This window comes from Phoca vitulina, unplaced genomic scaffold (genome assembly GCF_004348235.1).
Source record: "Phoca vitulina isolate PV1807 unplaced genomic scaffold, GSC_HSeal_1.0 scaffold75, whole genome shotgun sequence".
Taxonomy (NCBI): Eukaryota; Metazoa; Chordata; class Mammalia; order Carnivora; family Phocidae; genus Phoca; species Phoca vitulina.
Window position 1 is genome coordinate 2,476,370 of NW_022589778.1, and position 21,062 is coordinate 2,497,431.

The 21,062-nt window shown below is 34.5% G+C and overlaps 1 protein-coding gene across 1 annotated transcript in view; it reads left to right on the forward strand.

Annotated features, from left to right (window-relative positions):
* The window catches only part of CAAP1 (caspase activity and apoptosis inhibitor 1), a 46,331-nt gene that overhangs the window by 4,295 nt on the left and 20,974 nt on the right, over positions 1-21,062 (forward strand). The window contains exons 2-4 of the mRNA XM_032393654.1: positions 229-429; positions 1,223-1,307; positions 2,585-2,660. Of these exons, the coding sequence (XP_032249545.1) occupies positions 229-429; positions 1,223-1,307; positions 2,585-2,660 (362 nt within the window). The remainder of the gene's footprint in view (positions 1-228; positions 430-1,222; positions 1,308-2,584; positions 2,661-21,062) is intronic.

Below are 21,062 nucleotides of genomic sequence, written 5' to 3' on the forward strand. Positions count from 1 at the left end.
CTGAGATAATCTCTTCACTTTATATCAACTGATCAAGTTAATTGTAGTACAGACAGTAAGATCAAAGAATATTGAACAATTAAATATATTTTTCACTGGTTTAGGTAAATAATCTATGCAAAGAAAGAATTTAGAAATGTTTAATGAAGAAGTAGTTATTAAGTGTAAATGTATGACATCATATGCATACTCCTTTATTTAATGGTTCTTTGTCTCTTTTAATTTTAGGATACCAAATACCTTTTGCCGACTTTGGAAAAAGAATTATTCTTGGCAGAGCACAGTGACCTTGAAGAAGGTGGACTGGACCTGACTGTGTCATTAAAACCAGTTAGTTTCTATATATCAGACAAAAAAGAAATGCTTCAGCAGTGTTTCTGTATCATAGGCGAGAAAAAGTTACAGAAGATGCTTCCTGATGTATTAAAGGTACTTCATTACATATATTATTGGATTATACATATATATAGAAATACACAAACACCTTTTTTATAGTAATCATTTTACTTCATGTAAATTATAATTGGATGTTTTCAACTCAAGCTACGTCAAAAAGATTAAAAAATGGGATCTTGGAGAAGTATAAATGGCCTGTATATTTAAAAGTTTGCCAAGAAAAAATGGAGCAGTATACTGTGTTTAGGTAAGGAATTTATTAACCTTTTGGAAATAATTCTATTAAATGCAGGCAATTTTAGTAACAAAATTAGCGGTATAATGACTCTGGTGTCTTAAATAATATTCTGCTATGTAACAGTATACAATATTGGTTGGTAAAAGCTTACATTTCATTAAATTCACAAATATTTTCATATATTTATTTATGGTATTCTAATTTTACAGTTATGGAAATAGGGCATGGAAGATCTAAGATGTATAGAGCCAGCACTTGAGTATGTAAATCTTTAGAGGAATTACCTAACAAATAGACTGCTATTAAGAATATCTGGACACCTGACTTACTCTTTAGTTTGTTCTTTCATAATAAACATGACTTTATTCTCATCTATACATGACTTTATTTTCATCAAATGTCTATAAATTATAACGTTTACATGTTATTGACCGTTTTACAGATTTCATCTCATGGAAAGATTTATATGGCTTTTAATTTGTTTTAATGTAAGAGTTTGCTAACCAGGCATTTTTTATGATTACTGTTTTCTAGTTTACATTGGCACTATATTACATAAATGTATTTTTTTAATGTCATTTTCTTTAGAACTGTTCAATAGAAGAAATTAAAAAACTGTGCCAGGAACAGTTAGAGCTCCTCTCTGAAAAAAAAATCTTGAAGATTCTCGAGGGTAAGAATACGTATTTCTGCACTCTGGTAACTTACTAGTTAACATATAACTAGCATAAATCCTAAGTTATTCTTTTTTTTTACTTGATTATTTAATTTCATTACTGGGTAATCACTGAGTAATTTTTCTATTTGTACTTTGAAATATAGCTTACATAGCAGAAGAGCCTTTCAAGAATAGACTTTTTGATGTGTATTTCGTTTTCTCAAATCAAATATAATCAAAGATAAGAGCATAAGTTTGTATACAATAATAAAATGAAATAAATTTTACCCAAAATGCTGTAAAGAAGTATTAATTATTGAGATGGCTTTTCTTAAAATAATTTTTTATTTTCTGCTTTCCATCCCTATTGCTTGTAACTGCCTGTTGCTATACTACTTTTGCTCTAATAAGACCTGGCTGCAGAGTTGGAAGAATTTTTGCAATTTGCCTACATTTATCTCTGCCTAAAGTGTGACTCTTCTTTGTGACACTATTACCTGTAGAATTTTAGATTTTCTTTTTTTTTAATTTATTCATTTGAGGAGAGAGAGAGAGAGAGAAAGCATGAGCAGGGGGAGAGGGAGAAGCAGACTCTCTGCTGAGCCGGGAGCCTGATGTGGGGCTCGATCCCAGGACCCGGAGATGATGACCTGAGCCGAAGGCAGACGCTTAACCATTTGAACCACCCAGGCGCCCCAGAATTTTAGATTTTCAGGCTTTTTTTTTTCTTTTGGAATTGTACAAGGATTTTAACATTAGCATTACAAGAGAAGAAGCAAAAAAATGGAGACTTTCGATTTCCAGAGATAATATCTCTTTTAAATGTAAAATGGTTTAATGTGCACGCTTGGCTGGTTCACTTGGTAGAGCATGCGACTTTTGATCTCAGGGTTGTGAGTTTGAGCCCCACGTTGGGTGTAGAGATTACTTAAAAATAAAATCTTTAAAAAAAATTAGAATGGTTTAATGGAATTTGTAACTTTGCTAATAGATGTATACATCTGGGTGTAGCCTATAAGTATATATATACACACACGTATACACACACAGACACGTTTTGTGTGTGTGTGTGTGTGTGTGTATTTATAAAATAGGTAACGGGAAGGCAGTGAAAAATACCTAATAAGGCATTGAAAGGAACTCATTTTAAATATAAGCAATTAATAATTTCATCTTTCAACAACTATAAAGTTCTTGAATCTGTATCACTTTTATAGATGGCACTTTGTGTAATGATTAAATTGTTCTGACATTTTATAAGCCTGCTTTCAATAGTTTATTTTATTTATAAGGTGACAATGGTATGGACTCTGATATGGAAGAGGAGGCAGATGATGGCACTAAGATGGGATCTGATTTAGTCAGTCAGTAAGTTAAAAACTTTCATTTACATTTCAAAATTTCTTTGTTGTTCCTTCCATGATTTCTTACCTCAAGAATGTGTTTGTTATTCTGTATTGTATTTATATAAAATGATTCAACAGTGTAGAATTGATTTGTTTACTTGTAATGATTGGTCTTTTTGGTATATATGAGAATACAGTTAATTGCTTTCAGGATTAAGATGATTTTCTTAAACTACTACTCATACATTTTTGACAACAATGATGCCAGCCTGAAGCAGAATCACATCTCTCATTTGGAATTTGAATTTATTGCTAGTGATACTCATTATTTATTAAGTACTTAGTCTACCAGGTATTATGTTAATTGGTTTAGAACACTTAAAATTCTTCTAGTATCTATTAATGTCAGGTTGATAATTGTCTCATTTCACAGCTGAGATAGTAAGGTGGTTCATTTTATATAGGTACATAAAATTTGACTATTGTGATGATAAAAACTGTCCAGAGTTTTGGGATGCTAATATAAACCTTTTTATTTTGGAAAATTTCAGATTTATCTTTTTTTTTTTTTTTTTTTTTTAAAGATTTTATTTATTTATTTGAGAGAGAGAGAATGAGAGAGAGCACATGAGAGGGGGGAGGGTCAGAGGGAGAAGCAGACTCCCTGCAGAGCAGGGAGCCCGATGCGGGACTCGATCCAGGGACTCCAGGATCATGACCTGAGCCGAAGGCAGTCGCTTAACCAACTGAGCCACCCAGGCGCCCAGAAAATTTCAGATTTATCTAAAAATTGAAAGAATCATAGAATGAAATCAGCAACATTAACATTTTGCTATTTTTGCTTTCTCTCTTTGTATTTATCATTTTTCTCCCAGAGCTATTTGTTTTAGCTTTCTAGGGCTGCCATAGCAAAATACCATAGACTGGTTGACTTAAAGAACAGAAATTCAATTTCTCACAGTTCTGGAGGCTGGAAGTTCAAGAGCAAGGTACTGGCAAGGTTGGTTTCCTCTGAGGCCTCTCTTCTTGGCTTGCAGATGGCCACCTTGTTGCTGCCTCTTTTCTTTTTTTTTTTTTTAAGATTTATTTAGAAGTGGGGGGAGGGAAGGGCGGAACTGGAGAATGCTCAAGCAGACTCTCTGCTGAGCAGGGAGCCTGACATGGGAGATGTGGGGCTCGATCCAAGGACCCTGAGATCATGCATAACCTGAGCTGAAACCAAGAGTTGGACACTTAACCGACTGAGCCACCCAGGTGCCCCTTGTTGCTTGCTGCCTTTTGATTTGGTTGCCCTTATGTGTGTGTGCCCCCTGGTGTCTCTCCCTGTGTTCTAATCTCTTTTGATAAGGATACCAGTCAGACACCAGAGTCTACCATAGTGGCCTCATTTTAACTTAATTACCTCTTTAAAGGTCCTATCTCCAGAATAGTCATATTCTGAGATACTGGCGTTAGGACTTCAGCCTATGAATTTTTTAGGGAGGAGACATAGTTCAGCCCATAAATCATTTAAAAATGCAGATGTCATAACATTTCATACCTAAACAATTCAGTATGCATTTCCTAAAAATGACAGTCTATCACTTTTAAGAAAATAAACAGTAATTCAATAATGTCCTCTAATATATTGGCCATATAAAGTTTCCCCAGTTACTAAAACAAAATATTTAGAGTGTATTTATTTTAATTAACAAACTGATTCTGATCCAGGATTCAATTAGAGTTCATGTGTTTCATTTGATTGTTAGCATCACAGAGCTGAGTTTGAAGGGAAGGTTTAAATATGAGAAATAATAGGTTTAATGACTAGTCCAGGAACTCAGTGCACATTTTAAAGGAATTTAAAAAATAACAAGGAAACCAAAAGAAAGTTGGAAAAATGAAACAACGAATGTAAACATTAAAACTAAAGAAATAAAAAAAACTAAAGAAATAGAAATGAATAAGTCCACAACGTGTCTTTGTAAAGTTCAGATCATAGAGAAACTCCTTTTGGATCTGATTAAGGAGATGGAAAACAATTGTAATTGAGATCAGGAAGAAAGGAGATGTAATCACATAATCATAGACTGGTATGAATCCACATGCAGCGTTGTATAAACAATCTTGACACTAGCAAATGGATGGTTTTTTTTGAAATACAAATAAACCAAGTCAACTTTCTGCAAAAGTAGAAAACTTAGAGATTAAACATAGAAGAAATTGGAATGGTGAATAGAGATCTATTGAAGAAAACACCAAGACAAGGTGGATTCACAGCTGAATTATTACTTAACGTGAGTCAATGCATGTAATGTGTTTACATCTAATAAAATATTCATTAATACCATCTGTTGTTCTTTTCAAACACATTACACCTGTGTTATTTAAATTATTCCAGGCCCTAGGAAAAGAAGAAAAGGTCTTCAATTTACTTTATGACTTCTGCATAGCTTTAATACCCCAAATCTCATAAATAGTGAGAAAAAAGCATATGGGGGATTATAGGTGTTCTCACTTGTGAATATAGATGTAAAAATTATAAGTACATATTAGCATGTAGAATCCAGCAGTGTATCATGTGAATAGTTACACCACTGACCAAGTAGAATTTATTCCAGGAATTTACAGGAAATTTAATTAGATAGTCTATTAGCATAATTTGTATCAGCAAATTAAAGAAGAAAAATTATATGGTCAGATAAGTAGGTACTAAGAAGGCCTTTGATAATATTCAGCAGTCATTTCTAATATAAGCTATAGGTAAAAAAGGTACCGGAGAAAACTACTCAGATATGATGAGGACATTTGACCAAACTTACCTACCCACTTAATGAATTAAAACGAGGGACTAGACAGGAAGCCTGTTATGGCCATTAATTTTAAACATTTTCTTAGAGGTTCTAGCAAATGTAGTTAGACCAAAAGAAAGATGGGTGGTGGAGAAGAATTAATTTTTATACGATCAATTTTGGAAAAGAAATAAAAATATTTCTCTTTTTAGTTTATAAGGTTATAAACCTAGAATAGCTGAGAGCTTCTAGGTTTTTTAAAAAAGACTAGAATTTGATAAGATGGAACAATATATAAGCATAAGAAAATCAGCATCTGTTCTCTCTTACAGCAGAAACATCTATAAAGGGAATGTATTAGGGTTTTCCAGAGAGACAGAAGCAGTAGGATATGTATAGATATATAAAAGAGATTTATTATAGGAATTGGCTCATGTGCTTATGGATGCCAAGAAGTCCCATGATCTGCTGGTCTGTTGTCTGTAAGCTGGAGAGCCAGGAAAGCCAGTGGCAAAGCACGGACTTAGTCTGAAGGCCAGGGAATGTGGTGTAAGTCCCAGTCTAACTGCAAAAGCCCAGAAACCAGGAGTGCCCCTGTTATAGCGCAGATGGATTTCTGAACTCAAGCAGACAGAGTTAATTTGCCCTTCTGCCTTTTTTTTTTTTTTTTTTTAAAGATTTTTTACTTGAGAGAGAGAGCACAGGAAGTAGCCAGAGGGGGAGGGACAAGCAGGCTCTGCACTGAGCGCAGCGCCTGATGTGGGGCTGGATCCCAGGACCCTGAGATCAGGATCTGAGCCAAAACCAAGAATTGGTCCCTTAACTGACTGAGCCACCCAGGTGCCCTGCCCTTCTGCCTTTTTTATTCCAGTCAAGGGATTAGATGTTGCCCACTAGGGCTATATGCTTTACTCAGTTCACCAATTTAAATGCTAATCTCTTCAGGAAACATCCTCACAGACACACAGAAATAATGCTTTACTCGCATTCTTCAGCTCAGTGACCAGGAACTAGAAAAAAAATTCTATTAATACCAGTTGTAAAAACTATGATATGGTTTCAAATACATTTAACAGGAAACTTCTGAAGAAAACCATAACATTTTACTAAAAGACAAGAAAATCATGATCTGAAAAAAAATAGTGTACTTTAATTGTGTAATCTATTGTGGTTGGTTGGTGAAGTTCTTAAATAAGACTAAAAACCCAGAAACCATAAAAGAAAGAAATTTTGGGTATTACTTGTCTTAAATAAAGTCAGTAACCAAACAAAAGATCTGGAAGAAATACTTACAAGCAAAGTATAACAATTCTAATATTAGTGAAGGTTGAATTCAGGGCAAAAAGATTTATGCAAGACAATTAAAGGCAATTTACAATAATGTGAAATCCACAAAGATGATCTAACAGGAATATATGCCTTACCTGTGCCATATATCTATGTATTTCCTCTATATAGCTTTTATAAGGCAAAAACAACGGGAATCATGATGTGAAACAAGAAGTGCATTAGTAGTAGGAACTTGATTTTATCTCTCTCATCTATCTCATGATAAATTAACTGGATGAAAAATAAGTAAAGATATGGAAGACCTAAATGAATTGATTGGTATAGACCATATTCTATATTCTGAAAACAGAACTCACCTCCTGTGGAATATCCACAAAAATTGGTAATAAGTTTGGTCATAAAATGTCAATAAAGTTCTCAAAGAACTATTGTCCTGATTTTAGAGCAGTAAAGTAAAATGAACAAAAAGGCTGTGGAACCTCACTATCTACATCTTTTAAAGCTCAACAGCTTTTAGGTTGAAGAGGAATTATAAACTGTCTAAAAACTAACAATAAATAAAAAATTAACCAGCTCTATGGGATACAGCTAACGTAGTACTCAGAGGAAAATTTTAGCCTTAAATATAATTACTGATCCGCAAATAATTAAAATAAGTGAACTGAATATTCAAGAAGTTAGGGGAAAAGAAAACAATAAAATAAACTTAAAAGCAAATGCATAGAATTAATGGCATACTTAAAGGTAAAAACCTGCGTGGTTTCTAAGATAGGGCCAAGCAGAAATATCTTCTCTCATCACTCCTATTTAGCAATGTACTAGAAGTCCCAACAGGTTTAACAAAGCATGAAAAAGAAATACAAGTCACACAGATTTGAAGGAAAAAGTAAAACTCCCTATTTGGTGAAGACTTAATGTGTTAATAATCTGTTGGGGCTGCCATAACAAAATACCACAGACTAGATAGTTTATAGACAATAGAAATTTATTTAACTACCAAAAATAACAAAGCAGAAGCATTAGATATAAGAAATTTTTGACAGTGTGCTACTTTAAAACTTGAAATTAATGAGTGTTAACTTAGAACAAATTTTATAAGAATGAGATTTAGGAACTATAAAAATAAAACATCCATAGTTTCTAAATACCTTCATTTCCAAAAGGGTGAGGGATGGGATTGTCACTTCAGTTCACCTTAGATAAGCAAATGAACAAATTTATATTATGTTACAGATAGTCTAAAAACCTCAGCATCTATGATTTTGCAGTGTTTTAAAACTGTTCGGTATAGTGACAAGATTTGCAAATGTTACAGATGATGACAATTGCTTAACAAGGACAACAATTTTCAGTAAATAAGTCAATATAGAGGCCTGGAATTAGAGTGCTGTCTCCATTTAGAAATGGGCTGGAAAAGAAGCTTTATAGCTAAAAGAGCACTAAAAATGAGACCAGGTATTAGCTCGGCCTTTAATGTAAGATGATTAGGCTCTAAAGGATATGTTTGTAATGATATTTAAAGCTTGAATAGTGCAATAAAATAATCAGGATTGAGGTTTTATATATGAAGAATAAAAATACAAATACGTTAGGGAGATCTTCACAGTATTTTAGAATTGCTCTAATATATTTTCATGAATTTTAAATTAATGTGCTTTTAGTGAGCGATATTGAGGGAGAATTTGATGGAAATGAAACTGTTTCCCTATAGATAATAAACATTGTTGAGATAATATCACAGTTCTAGAAGATAAAGAAATTTAAAAATCCAGATTCTCAAAATAAGGTATACTGCAGAGTAGTTTCTATATGAGTGTTATGGAAATACTGTTCCTGGTCATTGCTACTTTCTTAGCAGATAATAGGCATGTTCTTTTTGTTTGTTTGTTTGTTTTTTAAAGATTTTATTTATTTATTTGAGAGAGAGAGAGAGCCCATGAGACAGGGGGCAGGGTCAGAGGGAGAAGCAGACTCCCCGCCAAGCAGGGAGCCCGATGCGGGACTCGATCCAGGGACTCCAGGATCATGACCTGAGCCGAAGGCAGTCGCCCAACTAACTGAGCCACCCAGGCATGTTCTAAAGTAGCTATTATTGGATTCCAGTTTTGGGGCGCCTGGGTGGCTTAGTTGTTAGGCATCTGCCTTCGGCTCAGGTCATGATCCCAGGGTCCTAGGATCGAGCCCCGCTCAGCAGGAAGCCTGCTTCTCCCTCTCCCACTCCCCGAGCTTGTGTTCCCTCTCTCTCTATGTCTCTCTCTGTAAAATAAATAAAAAGTCTTTAAAAAAATAAATAGCGGGGCGCCTGGGTGGCTCAGTCGTTAAGCGTCTGCCTTCGGCTCAGGTCATGATCTCAGGGTCCTGGGATCGAGCCCCGCATCGGGCTCCCTGCTCGGCCGGGAGCCTGCTTCTCCCTCTCCCACTCTCCCAGCTTGGGTTCCCTCTCTCACTGTGTCTCTCTCTGTCAAATAAATAAATAAAATCTTTAAAAAAAAAAAAGAAAATAAATTTGAAAAAAAAATAAAAAAAATAAATAGCTATTATTGGATTCCAGTTTTAGATGATTAACTTTTTTTTAAAAAAATAAGAGATTCCTAAATAGACTAGAGATTTTAGATAACAGATATAAGTTGAACCATTTTTATTCACTAGAATATTTAACTAGTGAATAAAATTCACAGGAAATTGTTTTGCAAAGTGAATAATTCTTTGGCAGGAATTATTTTTAAATCTCCATTTAATCATCTGTTTTATGAATTTCAAATGTGAATATTTTTGTTCAAAATGGAATACATGGGTATTAAATATAAGTGGTTGAAAAGAGAAGTTGGTGTCATCTACTACTAGTTACTATTTACAGTGTAGTGGTTACTAGTTACAGTGTACTAGGTTTTAGTACATTGTAATAATTATATTTTTTAAGTAGTCTACAAAGCTATTCCACCCTTCAAAATAGGAGTAGCTTCCTATTTACTGCTGTTTATAGTAGGGTTAGGCACTTTAGTGAGATAGAATGAAAAGAAGAGCATATTGCTTAGATGTAGGTGAGTAAATGACTACTTTGCATTAAGATGTTTATTCTTGAAAATACTGAACTATTCCTCTGGCTTGATCAGTTGTCTTACTAAGAGCAACAGCTAGAACTGTACTGTATGACCGTTCTTCTGTTGCTGAACCTTGGCAGTGATAGTGATCCTGTGTTAATTTAATAAAAAGCCAGAGATTAGCAGCTGTGTTAGTTTTCTTAGTTTTTAAATTGTATCTATTGTGATTTTTCTGTCAGTTTACTGCCTTATCCTGCTGCTCGAAGCCTGGGTTAGATGATAGCAGGTATTTTTCTTTTTTTCTGCTATTTCCTTATCACTATTTTTGAAAAGTTAAGTTTTTCTTAATCGTTTACCTGATTCTCGTTGTATTAATTGCCCTTTCTAGTTCATTTGAAAAATAAATTCACGGGACTCCTGGATGGTTCAGTCAGTTGAACGTTGGACTCTTGATTTTGGCTCAGGTCATGATCTCGGGGTCATGGGATTGAGCCCCATTTCAGGCTCTGCACTCAACCCTGAGTCTGCTTATCTCTCTCCCTCCCCCCGTTTGCTCTCTCTCAAATAAATAAATAAAATCTTAAAAAAAAAAAAAATTCACTGATGTTTACAGTGTGCTAAACCGGTTGTTAAAGACTGTTCTCGGGGGCACCTGGGTAGCTCATTCATTAAGCGTCTGCCTTCGGCTCAGGTCATGATCTCAGGGTCCTGGGATCGAGCCCCACATCGGGCTCCCGGCTCCGCGGGAAGCCTGCTGCTCCCTCTCCCACTTCCCCTGCTTGTGTTCCCTCTCTCGCTGTGTCTCTCTCTGTCACATAAATAAATAAAATCTTAAAAAAAAAAAAAAAGACTGTTCTCTAATACACATGTGAGCTTGTACCACCATTTGAAGTGCTTGCTTACCAAGAGTCATTTATGTTTTTTCCAGTTCAGTTTTTGTAGTTGCATAATTTAGTGAAATATATAAACAGATGAAATATCAATATGAAAAGAGTAGTTGATTAAGTTGATTGCTTTGGAAAAACTCAGAGTGGAATTATTAAAAAGTTGTCATTTAGCTGTGGGATAACAATAAAAGTTTGGGGAACATCGTTAAAGGGTAATTTTTTTTGCACTCAAGATGTTTGTATTTTAAATAAGCCAAAAGTAGAAATGGTTTATGTGAGTAGGATGAAATGGAACTGTTTTCTGTTTTCCATGGATTCCTAATAAAGGTGAGGCTGTGGCGTCAGATCCAAAGGTTGGTGAAGGAAGGTAACACTTCTGTTTTATGTTAACCTAAAGTGCTTAAATTATGTAACTTTTAAAGGTGTTTTCCTATGTTAATAAGAACTTTTTTCAGGTAAACGACATTACTTGTCTGAGTTAGGTAAAAGAATTTCTTTTTTTTTACTTTTATTATGAAAAATGACAAGGGTATAGAAAATTAAAATAATAGTGTAACGACACTCCCATATACATGTTGGCTAGATTTATTGATTATAGCAATTTTCATTTTTCCATTTTTGTTTCATCTTTTAAAGTATTATAAAGTGAATTATAGATATCTTAACTCTGAATATTTGTTTGAATTTCCAGAAAATAAGGACATTTTCCCACATAACCATGTATCTAGTGTCTGTTATTTAAGAGCTTATTTATTTGAATGGTAAATGCATGCACATAGTACAAAAATTTTTAAAGTGTATAGTAAAAATAAATCCTTTTCCTATTCCTCATTCGCCCTTCCTATAGGCAAGCACAGTAAGCCAGTTTCTTGTATATCCTCCCAGAGATATTACATAGTTTACAAATTTATGTGTATTTTTTTCTTTTCACACATTATTAAGCATACTGTGCAAACTATTCCATACCTTTTCCATTTAATTTTTTCCATATAATAGTATGTCTTTTCTTGGGTTTTATTCTACCTAGTACATATAAGGCTTCCTATATATACCTGTATGCTATTCCATTACTGGATGTAGCAAAACATTAAGTCTGTTGATGGACATTTAAGTTGTTTACTCTTTTGTTACCACAAATGATATAAATATTTCTGTATATAATCTTGTTCCCCTGTGATTATGTGTAGCATAAATACCTACAGGTTAATTGTTGAGTCAGATGTTTACTTATTTGAAATTTTAAAAGATTTTGCCATAATTGACTTACAGAGTTTAAATTGATTTGTACCTCTAAATGTGGAGTACATGTGTTCATACACTTTATTTAATATAGTGTTATCTAACATTTTGATCTTTGTTCACCCAAAAGATAATAATATCTCATTGGAATTTTAATTTGTAGTCTCTATGAGTGAAATTAACCATCTTTATATATATTATGGAGTTAGTGAAGTTTTCTGTGAACTCTGGCATTTATTTACCCTTTGTGTATATAGTTGGAGGAACTTTGGTCTTTTTTTTTTTTTTAAGATTTTATTTATTTATTTGACAGGGAGAGAGAAAACAAGAAGAGGGGAGGGGCAGAGGGAGAGAGAGAAGCAGGCTCCCTGCCGAGCAGGGAGCCCCACATGGGGCTCCATCCCAGGACCCTGGGCTCATGACCTGAGCTGGAGGCAGGCACTTAAGCGACTAAGTCACCCAGGCGCCCCAACTTTGGTCTTTTTAATCCATTGTTGGTGGTACAGGTTGCAATTATTTTTTGCTTGTTGCTCTTTTTTTATACTTTAAGTACTTTTACCTTTTTTTTGCATGCATAAATATTTTATGTTTATGTAGTCTAATTTGGCAGTCTTTTATGTTTTCTGGGTTTTATATTTAGAAAAGGCCTTCTCTATTCTGAAGTTAGTAAGTATTCTTCATATTTTCTTTTAGTACTTTATGGATTTTTTAGATGTTTAAATCTTTGATTCGTTTGAAATTTAGTTTGGTCTAAGTTTTAAGGTAGGGCTCTAAGATCCCCTTTTAATTTTCATTTTGCCATATTCTTCTTTACAACTATGAAGAATTCACTTAGAATATGATTTTTACAATTCTTGATTAGACTGCTGTTATTCAGTAAATTTCTTCTGTATGTTTATTTCCTTTTATTCCCCTCCTTGTTTTCTGTTACAAACTTGTGTGAATCTGTACTTCCCCTAACCGTTTTTTGTTTTTGTTTTTGTTTTTAAAGATTTTATTTATTTATTTGACAGAGAGAGTGCTCGCTTCGGCAGCACATATACTAAAATTGACAGAGAGAGAGAGAGAGAGCAAGCGCACAAGCAGGGGGAGTGGAAGAGGGAGAAGCAGGCTCCCCACTGAGCAGGGAGCCCGATGCGGGGCTCGATCCCAGGACCCTGGGATCATGATCTGAGTCGAAGTCAGACGCTTAGGCAACTGAGCCACCCAGGCGCCCCTCATTAACTGTTTTTTTTAAAGTTAATAGCCAAATACATGGGCATGGTTTAAAAAACACAAATAGTACTCTTTCTGCCATCTTTCCATGCTGCCATAATGGTGCTCATGAATGTCTTGGCACATGCTCTCAAGAGCATTAAAATGTCAATACAAACAAACAAAAAACCAAAAGAGCCCCATAGTGCCAGAAAGAGAGGCAAACACCAAGTTCTTACTAGGCCACTCTCCAAAGTCATTGTTCAGTTTCTAACTGTGATGATGAAGCATGGTTATATTGGCGAATTTGAAATCATTGATGATTACAAAGCTGGGAAAATTGTAATGAACCTCATGGGCAGGTTAACCAAGTATGGAGCAATCAGCCCCAGATTTGATATACAACTCAAAGATCTAGAAAAATGGCAGAATAATCTGCTCCCATCCCACCAACTTGGTTTTACTGTGCTGAAAACCTTAGCTGGCATCATGGACCATGAAGAAGCAAGACAAAGACACACGGGGGAAAGTCCTGGGATTCTTTTTCTAGGGATGTAATACGTATGTGCAAATAATATACCTCAGTGAGGAAAAAAAATTCAAACAGTACTATTTGTACAAAATAGTACAAAAAGTTACACAGTTTGAAATGTTTTCCTTCCTCCCTGTACATTCCCATTCCTCTCGGACCCTTTTTTGAGGATTATGGGTCTTTCGTTGTTGTTGCTTATGTCTGTCTTTTCATTGAAATTTTCAACATTTAAAATATTTCTGTCTGGATGTTTTAATAGCTTATCTTAGTTTACCCAATTAGAAAGAAGAATTTTCCTCTGGGGCTGTGAGGTCAAATTCTGAATGAAAACTGACTTTATGCTTTGAGATATATATGGCCTTATGAATATGTATATAGCTATGGCTACATGTTTTTTTTGTTTTTGCTTTTTTTTGGTGGCAGCAAAGCAAAGTTTATTGAGCGATAGTACAAAGCTCTCGAAGAGGGAGGGGAGAGAGGGTTGCCTGGCTACATGTAATTTTTAGGTATTACTAATTGGAGAAGTATCTCTGTAGGTAATAGAAAGTCCAAATAAATGTGAAGAGTGAAGGTTCTAGAATTAAACTGTCTGCATTTCAAATTTAATTTAAATTTAATGCCTGCCATCATAACTCCACAGCTTGCTGTCTCTCTGATGTTTGGCAAGTTACTTAAACCCTCCTGGGCCTCAGTTTCCTCATCTGGAGAATAGGGGTAATGCCAGTACATATCCTATAAGACTGTGGTGATGATTAAGTGAGAAAAGGATCATAAAGTGCTTAGAATAGTACCTGTAATATGGTAAGCATCGAAAAAAACATTACTGTATTTGCTTTGGGATTTTTACTCTGAATCTGTAATAATAACTATTCCTAAAATTCCACTTTAGGCTAATGAATATTGGGGATTTTCCCCACATTTTTTTTTATGAAAGCCTGAAGAAAGTGAAATAATTCATTGTGTTTTTTAATTATTATTCTTTACTGTGTTGCTTTTTAAAAAACAATTCATTGCTTACAAGGGTCTAATTTTTTCATTTATTACAAAAAAGTTTAGGAGAAAACTATTATATATATGTTTTCAAGCATAAAAGGATTTTTATCACAAATGAGATCAATTTGTTATGTTGACATTACTCTTTATAAACTCAGTTCCTTTAAACATATGAATTATAAAGAGCTGACTGTACTTTTAGGCTGGTAAAGGGTAATAATAAATTGGGTATCTGTACCCCATTTGTGGTCTCATGTCCTTTATAAATTGTTGTTAGGCTATAATACTTAGGTGTAGACTATTCTACATAATAGGGTAAGTTTATCAGAAATGAAAGGATTGGTTTTTCAGAAAACCTTCACAGAAAGTATTACTAATCGTTGACAAGATTGTAACCTAATGCTTAGACTCCACAAAGTAGCATGTTTGCACATCCTATATGTTTGTACCTTTAAATGTACCTACAAAGTGATCTCTTGCTAATTTCTTGAAAATGCAGGAATATAGGGATAAAACAAAGAGAAAAACCCCTTTGATTTCCTTTAGTCATTTTGTATAGAATAGAACCCCCTATTTAAGGAATTGCCTGTTCATAAAAACAGAGTTGCAGGGGAGCAGTTTATACAATAAACACGAGTTCTTAGAGAATCATGGATCAGAGAAAAACGAGTGTGGTACCTGTGATTCTTTGCATTATATTATTTGGGGAGAGGAAATGGAGATAAGAGTTACATTTTGCTGTCTTTTGCAGAAGGAAGTTGCTGAGGGAAACAGTGGAGATGGGGATTTATTTGCTCTTTGGAAAAGCCCTTTGAAAAAAATTAAGATTGTTTTGCCTCATTTCTTAGTGTTTGAAGGTTACATTTTACCACCATATGATTTAATTTTTTTGAGTCTGCTCTAAGAGTTTTGTGGTGTTTCAATTAAAAAAAATTAAGCTATCATTTAAATACAGTACAGTTCACCTTTTTTGCTATATAGTTCTATAAATTTGGACAAATGGATTTATTTAATCTACTGCCACAATCACAGTATAGAATAGTTCCATCACACTAAAAATTCCCCCCATGGCTCTTTGTAGTCCACTCCTCCCATCCCCAATCTCTGACAACCACTGATCTGATTTCTGTCCTTACACCTTTTCTTTTCTAGAGTGTCATATAGATGGAATAATACAGTATATAGCCTTTTGAGTCTGCTTCTTTCACTTAGGATAATGTGTTTGAGATTCATTCGTATTGTTGTGTATATCAATAATTCTTCCTTTTTATTACTAAGTAATTAGTATTCCATTGTGTGGGCATACTGTAGTTTATTTATCCACTCCCCACTTGAGGTAATCTTGTAAGCAAAATAATGACCCTTCAAAGGTGTTTACACTCTGATCTTCAGAACCTGAGAGTATGTTACTTTATTTGACAAAAGGGACTTTGCAGATTTGTTTAAGGTTAAGAATTTTGAGGTGGGAAGATTATCGTGGGTTACCCAGGTTATCCCACTTTAATTCCATGAGTTCCTTAAAAGTGGAAGAGGAAGACAGAAGATGTCAGAGAGATCTTACATGAGACTTGACTAGAATCTGGGAATGATCCTCAGCTTACAGCCAGCAAGGAGTCAGGGACTTTGGTCCAACAACCTCAGTGAACAGAATTCTGCCAGCAGCCCAAATGAACATGAAATGAATTCTCCCCTAGAGCCTCCAGAAAGGAATGCAGCCTGCAGACACTTTGATTTGGTCCGGTGAGACCCATACCAGACCCACAGAACTGTAATATGATACATTTATGTTGTTTTAAGCTACTAAGTTTGTGGTAATTTGTTATGGCAGCAATAGAAAATTAATAAAGGGACATTTCAATTGTTTACAGTTTATGGTGATTTAAAATAATGCCACTATAAATGTTCACATACAAGTTTTCAATAGGAACACAAGTTTTCATTGTCCTTGGTCAAGTACCTATGAGTGGGGGTTGCTAACAGGCATGTCTGCATCCTCGCTGATACTGTATATGAGAGTTCCATTTGTCTGTTGTTTTGATTTTAGCCATTTTAATATATGTGTAGTGGTATGGCATTGTGGTGGTTCCACATTTGCATTTCCTTAATAACAAATGACGTTGACCATGTCTGTTGTTATGTTTATTTGCATCTGTACATTTTCCTTGGTCAAGTGACTTAATTTTTGAACCAGTTTTTTAAATAGGGTTGTTTTTTTTATTACTGTGATTTGAGAGTTCTTAATATACTCTGAATACAGGTCTTTATCAGATATGTGGCTTGCAAATATTTTCTCCCAGTCTCGCTAGTCTTTTATTCTGTCAACATTTCCTTGGAAAAGCAGATGTTTTTTATTTGGGGGAAATCCAGTTGATCAGTTATTTTTATTTATAGACCATGCTTTTGGTGAAATCTTTGGTTATTAATAAGGTCACAAAGGAATTTTTCCTGCATCTTCTTCTAGAGGTTTTATAGGTTTACATTTTTTAGGTCTGTTACCATTTTGAGTTAGTTTGTGTATATGGTGCAAGATACGGGTTGGAAATTATATTCATATGGATGCCAGGTGTACCAGCACCATTTGTTCAGTTCCAGTGAATTGTCTTTGCACTTCTGATGAAACTCAGTTGATCATGTATATGTGAGTTTATTTCTGGATTCTCTTCTGTTCCATCCATCTATAAGTTTATCCTTTCTCCAACATCATAGTGTCTTGATTACTGTAGCTTTATAGTAATCTGATAATGTGCATCCTTTTTCAAAGTTGTTTTGGCTAATCTAGTTTCTTTGTTTCTTATTTTTAATAGTAGAAAGCTCATAGAGTGATAGGCTGGCTTCTTTTAGCCCATTTTTATTCCCAGGAGAGTGAGGAGAATCAAAAGTCCTACCTTTTGTTACTTTTGCCAAAATGGCAAGATGCTGGCATCTTCTTTATCCTTCCATTGAGGTATCTTCTCTGTATTTTTTATTTGTACAAGAAATTGACTTTTTTTCTCTTTAGAAATATATTTTAAACTTTTAGTAATTCACATGTGTAATTGTTCTTAAGTTCCACAGATCTCCCTAGTGTATTACTCTGAATTAAACAACAAATTCATTGAGTTCTGGAAAACAAACAGACAAACACACAGACAAAAATCCATTGAGTGTTAGAAGTTCTTTGTACATTTTGGATACTGACCCTCTATCAGATATGTCATTTGCAAATATCTTCTCCCATTTTGTACGCTGTCTTTTAGTTTTGTTGTTTCCTTCGCTGTGCAGAAGCTTTTTTATTTTGTTGTGGTCCCGATAGTTTATTTTTTTATTTTGTTGTAAGAAAAGATCAAGAGTGGAATTGTGTTTGGGTTAAAAGAAAGGAAGTCAGACTGATGCTGGCTTGAAGACTTAAATCCCAGAGATGGGTATACGGCTGTCTTATAATTCAAAGCCAAGATCATAAATTAAGCTGCTTTAAGGAGGAGTACTGTGGATGGGAGAAGGGAATTAGAAAAATAAAAACAGGCTTTTATTTCCACCTTAATGAAAGAAATATGAAAGTCATTGCAAGATTCTTAACCCAGACCAGATTTAGCAGTGTGTTCCCTCCCTCCCCCACTTTTCTCTCTTGCCTTCTCTCTCTCTCTCTCTCCAGTTGTTATAAAATTCTTTTTTATAAAAGATTTATTTATTAAAGAGAGGGTGTGCACACGAGCAGGGGAGGGGGCAGAGGGGGGGAGAGAGAGAGAGCAAGCATCTCAAGCCAACTCCCCACTGACTGTGGAGCCTGAAGCAGGGCTGGACTCACAACCCCGAGATCATGACCTGAGCTGAAATCAGGAGTCAGAAGCTTAACCCAGTGAGCCACCCAGGCGACCCTACAGTTGTTATAAAATTCTTAAAGTATTTGATAGAAATATTTAAATGTCATTTAAATATAAATTAGAATTACTTTAGTTTTCCTAACTCTGACAACTAGTATGTCTTACCTGGAAGTAGACGTTTTCTTTTTATGAAACTAGAAATAAAAAGACATCATATGTACTCATAGTTTTCTTACACTTTAAGACATTTCCTTTTTTGTGTATATCTTCTCTTTCATGCTCTTTGGTAAAAATCTTTAAATTGTATTAAAAAGCTCTGTATGTATATGATAATTTTAGTTGCAAAGCCTACAATCTTAGAAAAATTAGCTCACACAGATTTTAAAATTCCAAGCTATTTTCTGGAATATTTTTTCGACTTCAGATACTACTGATGGAAAAGCATCTAGCATTTCATTTTTCAGCCACAAGGTGGTGCACTTGTACTGCATCTACTGTCTGAAATTATGTTTGGTGACTTTCTTCAACAGCATGTTCAAACCTAACTTAAGATAAAAACGTTACAAAAGTTCACTTTGGGCACTAAAAGAAATTCTTTATGGCAGCAGGTAATCTTTATAGGGATGTCCAGTTTTATTTGAAGGGAAATCAAGGGGCTTTCACAGAGAAAATAAAATAATGCATACAGTAATGTATTTTATTACATTATTATTAAAGATTTTTACTTGGCAATAACTTCACAGTTATTAAAATGTTATAAGAATAAGAGCAGTACAAGAAACATCCATATACCTTTTACCTGGATTTACCTACTATTAACATTTTATCCCATTTGCACACCCTCTCTTTACCTCTCTTTATATAGGTGTGTGTCTATTTTAAAACATTTGAGGCTATAAGTTACATATATCATGACACTTGACTCCCTAAATAGTATGTTGTGCTTTCTTTTTTAAAGATAGTGATTCTCTAGGGCGCCTGGGTGGCTCAGTCGGTTAAGCAGCTGCCTTCGGCTCAGGTCATGATCCCAGGGTCCTGGGATCGAGCCCCACATCGGGCTCTCTGTTCAGCGGGGAGCCTGCTTCTCCCTCTCTCTCTGCCCCTGCTTGTGTTCCTGCTCTCGCTGTCTCTCTCTCTGTCGAATAAATAAAATCTTAAAAAAAAAAAGAAATAAAGATAGTGATGCTCTATTTATATAGCCACAATACAGTGTCAACTTCAGTAAACTTAACATTGGTATGATACTTTTATCCAGTCTACCATCGGTATTTTAGTTTGTCATTTGGGACTCAGTAATGTCCTTTATAACATTTTTTCCCTTCCAGTTCAACAGTGTCATGTCAAGTATCACATTTAATTGTCATGGCTCTTTAGCCTCCTTTAACCTGGAATATTTTCACAACCTCTTCTTGGTCTTTTATAACATTGACATTTAACTCCCCACCCCCTTTTAATAGAACATTACTTTTTTCCATTTTGGGTTTAACTGATGATTTCTTCATGATATAGGTCATACATTCTCAGCTATAATATTGCATAGGTGATGTTGTATCTTTAGGGTATTACATATGCCCATGACTCCCCCCTGCCCCACCGCTCTCAAAGTTTATTTAAGTAATCTCTCCACCCAACATGGGGCTCGAACTCATGACCCTGAGATCAAGAGTCGCACGCTCTTTTGACTGAGCCAGCCAGGTACCCCGCCCATGGCCCTTTTAATGGTGATGTTACATTATGTTTTTGTTCAAGTCATTTAGGTATATGTGCTTAGAAGAAGAATAAGGTGCCCATTCAAGGATGTGTAAGAGCAAACAAACATTTTCTCTAAAGGAAGATACTTAGAAATAGATTAATGCTCCCAGTAGGTAAAATCTAATTTGACTGTAAGGCTTGAGGTAGCACATTTTAACTTTATTCCTTGCAAAGCTCTTAATATACTATATTGGCATTTTATCTGTCCCTGGATTGCCAAAGAATATTTGTTGATATCTTCTTGGGATCTGCCAGTCATTCTGGTGAAAGAATAAAATCTAAGTCGGTGATATTAGAAGAATAAAACATATCTCAATTTTAATTTTTTATATGTCCTAATACCAGATCCAAATAATTTTGTAGTCTCTATTTGAGTTTGTGCTTGCATTAGTCAGATTTTAATACAAAACAAACACATGAGTGCCAATATGTTGATGGGAAAGAATATAGTAAACTCAAAGAAATGATAACAAGTCTTTATCCTTTGGTTATTTGAAGGATTTATTATTAAGTGGATAGAAATAATTTTGTGAGTAGGAAAATTCCTGAAATGTTTCTCGTATGTTAGTTTTAGGGTGTGTATAGAAATTCTCCAGAAGGTATACTTACTTATAAAGAAGGTAGTCATTTTGAATATTTGCAACTAATTAATTTCTTTTGCTGAAAAGTATTTGTAACATTAATATTTAGATGGTATAATGCCCTCTAAGAAACAACATTAGTTTGCGGGTCTGTTAGAGAACATGGTGAATCAAAACTTTTTTATGATCTTATACTTTAATCCATTTACTTTGATTACATATGTATATTACATATAAAATATGTATTTCGGATACACTGTAGACATCAAAGCATTTGAGGTATGAAATTAGATGAATATAAAATAATTTGAATGCCAAAGTGCCCATTAAATTTAACAGTTGAA